At 40.3% G+C, this 9,009-nt stretch overlaps 2 protein-coding genes across 7 annotated transcripts in view; both read left to right on the top strand.

The window, feature by feature from the left end:
• thada (THADA armadillo repeat containing) overlaps positions 1-3,213 on the top strand; it is a 108,968-nt gene extending 105,755 nt beyond the window's left edge. For all 5 annotated transcript variants that reach the window (XM_082154402.1, XM_082154403.1, XM_082154404.1 and 2 more), the window contains 2 exons: positions 747-916; positions 2,069-3,213. In XM_082154402.1, coding sequence (XP_082010528.1) covers positions 747-916; positions 2,069-2,374 — 476 coding nt within the window. In that variant the 3' untranslated portion in view covers positions 2,375-3,213. The remainder of the gene's footprint in view (positions 1-746; positions 917-2,068) is intronic.
• A 698-nt stretch (positions 3,214-3,911) lies between these two features.
• LOC309486981 (mRNA decay activator protein ZFP36L2-A-like) lies at positions 3,912-7,290 on the top strand. Of its 2 annotated transcripts, none has more exons than XM_082154515.1 (2): positions 3,912-4,247; positions 4,438-7,290. In XM_082154515.1, exons 1-2 carry the CDS (start codon positions 4,155-4,157, stop codon positions 5,593-5,595), a joined length of 1,251 nt encoding a protein of 416 aa, XP_082010641.1. In that variant the 5' UTR covers positions 3,912-4,154; the 3' UTR covers positions 5,596-7,290. The 2 variants fall into 2 exon arrangements, with proteins under 2 accessions (XP_082010641.1, XP_082010640.1); XM_082154514.1 differs by having other exon boundaries at positions 3,916-4,247; positions 4,435-7,290.
• Positions 7,291-9,009: the final 1,719 nt, after the last annotated feature.

Here is a 9,009-nt window from a genome sequence, read left to right on the forward strand (position 1 = left end):
CTTACTTTTGGTTTTGACTGGCAATTCCTGGTGACTTTTGAAGTCACCCAAGTAATTTGCATGTCATTTTTTTGTTCTGGAAGGGGGGCAACAGAGGGAAACCGGAGTTTTCTGTATTAGATTTCTCACGTTACTGCTTTGAAGCATGAACAACTGGGGTCGTTAAAGCCAAAGGGAGGTCGACTGCAGTCCTGGATAGGCGTCCGTATTGTTGTTTTCTCACTTCCCTTATCTTACGTCTAAATCTATTCTTAGATTCAACTTCCCAGATCTTTGAGTCAGAAATGACCTTGAATGCCTGTGCACATATGGCACGTTGTGGTTTCCAATCTGCACATTTTGCTTGTGAGTTATAGTTTTGTTTCTCTCAAATGGGTTCCATGCCAGAGGAAGATGGAAATGTGCTGTCTAGAGAACAAAAAGAGAGCGAGGCATCAATCTCAGGCTGTTGCTTTACATCCAACGCTCTGGCAAATCTCAGATTGGGAGCAGATTTCATTGTGGCAAGGCACCACCTCCACTGCATAAACCCAGTAATGCTTTGGAGACTAAAGAAACCAGACTAAGATTGACGTTGCTCATTAAGTTGATCCATTTCAATTTTCCATACGAAGAATTGAAATGGAAAGAATTTCCAGATGAATTTTCTGGAAGAATTTTCCAGAATCATTAATTTTGCTAAATCCTGTGTTGCGTCAGGGAAAATCTGTCAGACTTTTGACTTCTATGTTCTGCCACATTTCTAGGTGTTGCCACGGGTGCCGTCTCTCCTCCGGTTGCCCTGGAGATGGGGGTGGGTCTTTTGTGCCAGCTCTTCCAGATGTGGGACCATGTTGCTGATGGTGTGGTGAACTTGATTGAATGGCTCCTGGGAGATGAACAATTGGATACAAATTGTGCTGAATCACCAGATTTGGTAAGGAGCACTTTTCCTGTTTTTGTGTAATTTTTCAACGCATCACTATATTTGCTCATGTGTAGCTTCTTTTTAAACTTCGGCACATGACTCCCCCATTCGTGTCGGAATCAGGACACAAAATTATGCAATATATTATTGACAAGAATGGAACCTAACAAATTAAAAAACAGAAAATACTATAGGCTTAAATTGATGGGCCTATCCACCTTATTTTCTGGTGGGTTCTCCCAAGGTTTTTTTCTCCATTCTGTCACCTGATGGAGTTTTGGTTCCTTGCCACTGTTGCCTTTTTGGGGCCATTTAATATTCAACAATATTATTGATCTGCCTCAATTAAGGTGGACGATGATGCAATTTTCTTCTAGAAACAAACTTTGTTGCATTATTTTTCATGTTATCACTGTGAAGCTGCTTTGATACAATCTGTATTGTAAAAAGCACTATATAAATAAAGGTGACTTGACTTGACAACATCGTTTGGGTGCCTGAAAACGCAAACTTTTGAAAAAGGTCTCCAAGTGTATGCAACAAAAACGTGAATCTCTGAAGACGATGACGTCATGCACATGCATATTATGTGTTCAATCTATAGTGTTTCATTGCCATCTAATGACCTGGCAGCAGAATACAGGGTTTTTAGTTGTTTGCGCGGATCTGTGTGAATGGGGATCGTTTTGACAATGATGTCGTATGTACGTGAAAAACTTTTTAACTGTTTTAAGCATATCTTTGTTGTGTAAATGCACCCTAAGTAAAAAGGTATTTGAAAAATGGGACAAAAATACCAATGTACAAGACACTACTTAACAGCTGTAATGAGGGAAAGAACTACAATCCCATGAAGCATTGTGAATGACAATTGAATTAAAGACTATGGAAAAAATATAAAACAATTCATATATGAGCAGGCATGTAGCTTTTCACCAGGACTTCCGCTACTAAGCTTTCATTTATTGACACCCTAGATATTACCCAGAACACCATACTGCATATCAAAGAACTAAAAACCACAGAGAACACCTTGGCAACTGCATAGCAAGCCCTGGCTTTTTGGTGCCAACTGGTGCACATGCAAACACTGCTCACATTTTCTTGAGAACATCTAGTTTAAAAATGTAGGTTGTTCTTTTAATTCTGTTCTTTATCCAGGATGAAGAGTTCCTCTTTGAGAAGGGAGATCTTAACCTGTGGGCAGAGCCTTTGTTGTGGGCACGGATGTTGCACGGACACCTCTCTGCGCTCTTAAGAGTGCCATATTCACCTGGCGTAAGAGCCACCGAGCTGGACCGACTGTCAGCTATTGCAAACAGCAATTTCCTCACTGCTCAGAGTTCAATGAAAGCCCTCCCTGCGCTGTTCCAGTTTTCAGCCACCATTTTGTATGGCAAGACAACACTGCTGAAAGAGAGAACATCACTCGCTCAGAGTCATCTAGAAACACTTGGAAGACTGTGAAAAATATACATAACACAGGGGTTTTGTTGTATTAGGAATCTATTTTAATCTCACAGTGGTTTTCCGGTTTGCATGCAGGCTTGACCACAATTTTTTTTTAATGTAAATAGTTTATTATGCTTATTTGAATGTGGTTTTAATTTTTGTACAATGTGTTTGTGATACTGAGAATCTGAGAGGTTTTACTTTCCTCAGCTGTCTTTTCAATGTCACATTTTCACACATTGTGGTATTTGAGCAAACTGTTGAATTTAATGCACAGCTTCACTTTTTTTTGTAAAATGAATTTTGCATGTTATGCAACTAGATAACTGTGCATGTGATGCAATAGAACACAACAGGATGGTGTCCATTTGGTAAGTAGACAGCTGGGCTGCCTTCAGGGACCTGTAGTTGCAATGTTCCTTTTTTTACTGTAAAATGATGTAATATTTTGGAATGTCAGCAGCCTATTCCTCCCACACATGGGGTGGGTAAAATCACGTATACCATTCCCCTCACCAGAATCAGGAGGGTTTTTCATAGACATGCTTTGCTGAAACCGTGACAATGGAATTGAAATGCTATAGTACTGCAGAGATATGCAATGGGAACTGGAGGAGGAAAAGCACATCATGCACTGTGAAGTGAATTATATTTTTTACTGTTATATTTTTGCCTGTAGGTGGCGCCCAAACCTTTCTTAACGACGATAAGCATTGAGCCCGTTAGGGGGCAGTATTGTATAGTTTTTATTAACTTGTTTCTTGGAGGGATTTGATTTTCAATGTTACGAAGCAGCTTGGTAAAATGTTCTTATTGTGTGCATTTTCTGTTTAAATAAAGGACACAGCGCAAAAGTAATGTGAGTATGTTTGTTTATTAAGAGAAAGAAACGAGCAGGGGAACACTTTGTCACGTGCAGATAAACGTCATAGTTTCTCACTCCATACATCAGATCTGGCACAACTTCAAAGTTTGGCCTCTCGGCCTAGATTATGCAATCGTACTAAACATTTCCTGATATCAGAGCGACCAGTCTGCAGGCGCGCGCGTGATCTCGTGTAGAGTCAACAACATTGTGCGTGTGACTGTATATCCTTCTAAGACACTTTCATTCATATTTCCCACTGTTACAAATGACATGCAATACTTTTTTTATAATGCACAAAAAACAAAAACTATTAATAACAAATTAATGAGCAAACTATTAACACAGAACATATAATTTTAAACTGTTACTGTGCTTTACTAAATAAAATATGTTTACTTTTATTACAAACTTACTACTTGTTTATTACAAACTTTACAAACTTACATTTTCTATGATAGTGTGTATATATTATATTAGAGTATTTATTTTCTGGTTTTAAAATACACTGCACTTGATCTTAAAATCATGTATAAAAACAATCTTGTAGGTTGTGCTGTAAAAGAGTGTGTGCACTGCACGAGGGGTGCAGAGAGCGACCAATGAGATCTGAGTCCCGGCGACACTTGAAAAGCAGGGCGTAACTTTGACAACTTTCACAGTAAGTTTGAGAGCTCCTCCTCTTTACGCGCTGACCACGAGCTTATATGTGCGGGATAGTGAAGCAGACTCTACTGTTCTGGCTCGGCAATGCACGGTGGGAGAAGACATTAACAACAAAAACACGCATCTAGGAACTCAACCTTCCTTTTCTGAGTTTCAGACAACTTCTGAGACTAGCATTTTATATTCCGTATCTCTTGCACAAACCCGGAGACAGTGGCAAACTAAAACCTTTGCATCCTCCTAAGGATCCAGGTCGGTCCGCAAATGAGAGATCATCTGAGACTATCTTCTTCCGAAGAAACAGAAATGTCTGCAACCATCCTATCCGCTTTCTACGACATCGACATGCTGTACAAGGTAACGTTACTTTGCTAATTTAATCCACAACTACTTGTATCCTATCTCTGCTGGGACTTTATTAAGGCGTTTCGAGAAGTGTTAGCTGTATAAAGAACTTAATGTATGGCTGAAACGAGTACATAAATAGTTTTGCAACTACTATTCTTTGATTTTTAACTGTTTCTCTTTCTACCTCTCTGCACAGCAGGAGAAGAGCCTCAACATGAACGCCATTCACATTAACAGCATGCTGGATAAGAAAGCCGTCGGGGCCCCGGTAACAACCTCCAGCAGTTGCGCCAACAACTGCAACTCGTACGCGTCAGGATTCTTCCGTCGAAACTCCACCAGCAACATGGAGTCCATGACGAACGGCAACAAGTACCCCGCCAGCTCTTACTGCAACATGAAGGAGAACGCCATTATGAATAAGGAGAACAAGTTTCGCGACCGCGCCTACAGCAGCGAGAGCTGTGAGCGCGGCCAGCAGCAGCTGCAAATCCTGCAGCAGAAACCAGGCTCGCAGATCAACTCCACCCGCTACAAGACGGAGCTCTGCAGGCCATTCGAGGAAAACGGCGCGTGCAAATACGGCGAAAAGTGCCAGTTTGCGCACGGCTACCACGAGCTAAGAAGCCTGTCTCGCCACCCAAAGTACAAAACCGAGCCTTGTCGCACTTTCCACACCATCGGCTTCTGTCCGTACGGCCCGCGCTGCCACTTCATCCATAATGCCGACGAACGCAGACCAGCACCGACCAACGCCAACAGTATGCAGGGAGAGTCCACCAAGCCCGCCAGGGGGGAGCCGGTGTGCGGCTACGGGCAGCAGCACCAGCACCAGCAGGCGGCGGGATCCTTCAGGGACCGACCGAAACTCCACCACAGCCTTAGCTTCTCGGGTTTCTCCAGCCACCACCACCACGAACTCGACTCGCCCCTTCTCGAAAGCCCCACGTCCCGCACTCCCCCACCACCATCTTCCAATGGTTCCTCTTGCACCACTAACTTCTACGAAGACGTTCTCTCGTCAAATCGTTGCCTTGGCAACAGTGCCTTCTCTTTCCCCGACCAAGACCTCAAAACCCTGTTTGCGCCGCTGGCCGTGCACACGCACAACGGTTACTATGGGAACCTTCAGGTCATCATGGGCGACGGCCACGGCCACTTGCAGTCCATCCACCGCCTGTCAGAGTCGCCGGTGTTCGACTCGCCCCCCAGCCCGCCGGACAGCATCTCGGACCGGGAGAGCTACGCTAGCGGCTCAATCAGCTCCTCCGGAAGTCTCAGCGGCTCCGAGTCTCCCAGTCTGGACGGCGGGAAACGTTTGCCAATCTTCAGCAGGCTGTCGATTTCCGATGATTAATCCGCTTTTTTAGTGAATTTTGGATTCGTTTTCTCTCGCGATCCTCCCGTTAGATATGCAATTCAGCAATAGACTTTAATATCGAGGGAGGTGGATTTGTTTGTCAGACTCTTGACATGGCATTAGTCTGTTTGAACTGCTTGATGGCATTCCACCGGTGCAGTTTTTTGCATTCTCTTGGTCTTTTTGGACCAACTACTTTCCAGATTTTGTACAAAAGACTTGTTTTTTTAACTTGAAAGACAGAGTGGTTTCAGATTTTCCTTCTATCTTGCCAAGAATATGCCTTGACAAAAAGTATACTAGTTTTCAAAGTATGTACTTCCATTCCAAAAGTTTATCCAGTTTCGCGGCGCCACCCAGTGGTTTGGTTGGTTTGTGCAGTTTGAAACTCGTTCGGTTTGTTGGGAAATCACTGCTGATGGTTTGAATATATCTATTTTTTTTTTTAGCTGATTTGTGTGATTTACATAGCAGTGCATAACTGGCTATAAACTATTTAACTTATTTATTTTATCTTGTGAAAAGTATAGGCTACATTGTTAATTGTGTCCATACTGTATTTATCGAGTATGATGAAGCAATAGATATATATTCTTCTATGTTTAAATTGTTTAAATTAAGATCGCCATTATTAATCTACATAAAGTGGAGTGTATGTTCTTTTCACAGTAATATATTTTTGTTTGGTCTTTTTTTTTTTTTTTTTACTTCACTTTATTTTATTGTAAATGAGTAAAAAAAAAAATCTTAATTTAAGAGATTGTATGTGATATTTATTTCATTCATTTTGTTTCCTTGTTTACGTTCATTAAAAAAAGTTTGTGTGATTTTTGCTGTTTGTTGGGATGTTACTTTTTAGTAGGGTTTTTTGGTTGTTTTGGAGAATTTAGTCGTATCCCTTTTAGATATGTCTGTAGAATGTATAAACTGTATTTGGCAGAAGACCGTCCGAACGTGTACTAGCCTTAGATTTTCATAGAAACCAGATTTCAAAGATCCCAAGTACATCGTTTAACCAAAAAGTATTTTCTCTTTCTTTTTATATATACACGTATATGTAAAACGCACGGAAGCCACGTGCATGAGAATGTAGCAGTCAAGTGCCCCAGTATTACTGCCTAGTGCCTGTGGGGATTCACCATCTTACATTGCCTTATGATTAACCAAATAAAGTATTTTCATATATGTTATTGTTTTGCAACAAGAGGAAATGAATGTAGTTTGTAATTTAAATTTCTTGGAAGGTTGTTACCACTTATTGACGGAGAGGAATAGAGGCTTAGAGCAACAATCTGAGTTGTATTTTCTTTTCTATTACTCCCTGTTCCTTGCATTGTTTTGCCTTTTTGTTTGTTCTGCTTTCCTATGAAATGGTAATGGTCTGAATCTTCCAAACTTGCTGGACGGGGAAGAGTTTGAACACATTTAGTTTGTACATAGTAGGTACAGGGGATTCGCACTATGTACCTTTTTTTTTTTTTTTTTTTTTTTTTTTTGACTACTTTATCAGAAGTAAAGCTTTTTGAATGTAATGGGGAAACAAAGACAAAAAGAACAGGATTTGTAATGTTTGTTTTTGGGGAGTCAGTTCACTACAAATTGCGTGTGAGACTGTTAACTTTGTACTGTACATTTTTTTTGTAGTTTTCCCAATAAAATGATTTCGAAAAAAAAAAAAACATAACGTTGGAATGTAGTCCATGTGCTTTTCATTGAAAAATTGGAGCTCTTTTGCAAGTCATACATACATACACGAGCCACTTCTGTTCTTGTTTTTCCCTGAAAACAATCTCTCCTGACTCGCATGAACCCTGACAGCTTCTGCATGCTGAGGTTGAGTCTGACCGCAGTGGTCTGCATGCTTCGCTGCCTGTGAGAGGAGTTATAGGGGTTGCCCCAACCTAGTAGTTTTGTTCTCCGTGGCTGACTAAGAGTAAAGACTGAACTCATCTGTATGCACTGTCAAAGCTTGCTCAATGCATATGTCAAACAATACATGAATCATGACATGTTTGCTTGCTTTGGTTATTTGATAGCATTTGCATAACACAGTGTTTCCTTAAATAAAAGAGAAGAAAATGACTGTTCCTTCATAAAAAAGGCTGAGAACTTTTAGTACAGTGACATTCACACATTGCTCACCATTCATAAATGGCCATGACACACACTCATGCAGTCTTAGACGTGGCTCAGGTTGGTTTCTGTAGTACACAACAGACATTGCAGGGCATTCATGCAACCTTGATTTGGTTTAGTCATTCAGTGCTGTTTGTTTTTGCCAGTGTTTTGAAGCACTGTAGTGACTGTGGTATCTGATAACAACTATCACCTCCACTGAAGTCATATATAAATTAAGTAAGAAAGATAACAGTGGGCAAATATTTATCAAGTCTCACTGCAATTTATGATCAAATATTTATCAAAACCCACAGCGAGTCGATTACTGCCAAATGGGCCGTGATCTGTTTCTCCATTCGTCCATCAGGAATGTGTGTCGTGAAAGTGCCTCACCTCAGAGTTGTAAATCTTTATGCTTTGTCTTGTATGTGTGAATGCAGATGGTTGAGTGTGTATGTTTGTGTGTCAGAATGGTAAATGCGCTGGAGCTCCTACAATGACAGGAAATGCTCTGACTTCTGATTATGGCAGGAAAGACCCGGTTCCTCCCGCCTCCCATTTCCAGCCTCTCTCCTGCTGGTTTTGTCATCTTTATTGGTTTAGTCAGCCAGGCATTCTGAAAGTTTCTATTTGTGCCTCAGTGTGTTTAACAGGAAAAGTTGGAGAAGGAGGGAGTGCCGGATTCATAAAAACACTATTCTCATGCAAACAAAAGGGCGTATTGATATTATATTTAAACATTTTATTATTATTATGAGACTACATTTTCTGACTGCATCCATCTATCTATCTATCTATCTATCTATCTATCTATCTATCTATCTATCTATCTATCTATCTATCTATCTATCTATCTATCTATCTATCTATCAACTGTCTGTCTGTCTGTCTGTCTATCAGGTGCATGGCCTTAAAACCTTAAAACTTCTTTAAACTGAAAACCTTAAAATTGTTCTGATCTTACAATGTACTGTTCTCAATTTGATCTCCCATTTCCTGTGTGATGAACGAAAAGGAAGTGAGCTCATTGTTTTAAAAACATAATATCAATTACATATATAAAATATTTGTTTTTAGTTCCAAAACGATGACTGGACACCAATTACTGAACATGCAATGCGATGAGGTCAGTATATTTATTGCTTTACTAATACTTTAATTTATTGCTACACTAACATTTCATTCCAAAAAGCCATTCGTTTTCCAAATATTTGCTTCGCAAAGTAACAATTAATTGAAATTAAAAATCCCCATAAGAAAAAAAAAAAAGACTTCAAAGAAATCCTGCTGGCT

The sequence above is a fragment of the Leuciscus leuciscus genome (assembly GCF_965113295.1).
Source record: "Leuciscus leuciscus genome assembly, chromosome: 22".
NCBI lineage: Eukaryota > Metazoa > Chordata > Actinopteri > Cypriniformes > Leuciscidae > Leuciscus > Leuciscus leuciscus.

Coding starts and splice junctions, on each gene's coding strand:
- LOC309486981 (XM_082154514.1), top strand. CDS start 4,155: ATGAGAGATCATCTGAGACTATCTTCTTCCGAAGAAACAGAAATGTCT. Junction 4,248..4,434: donor ACATCGACATGCTGTACAAG/GTAACGTTACTT, acceptor CTCTCTGCACAG/CAGGAGAAGAGCCTCAACAT.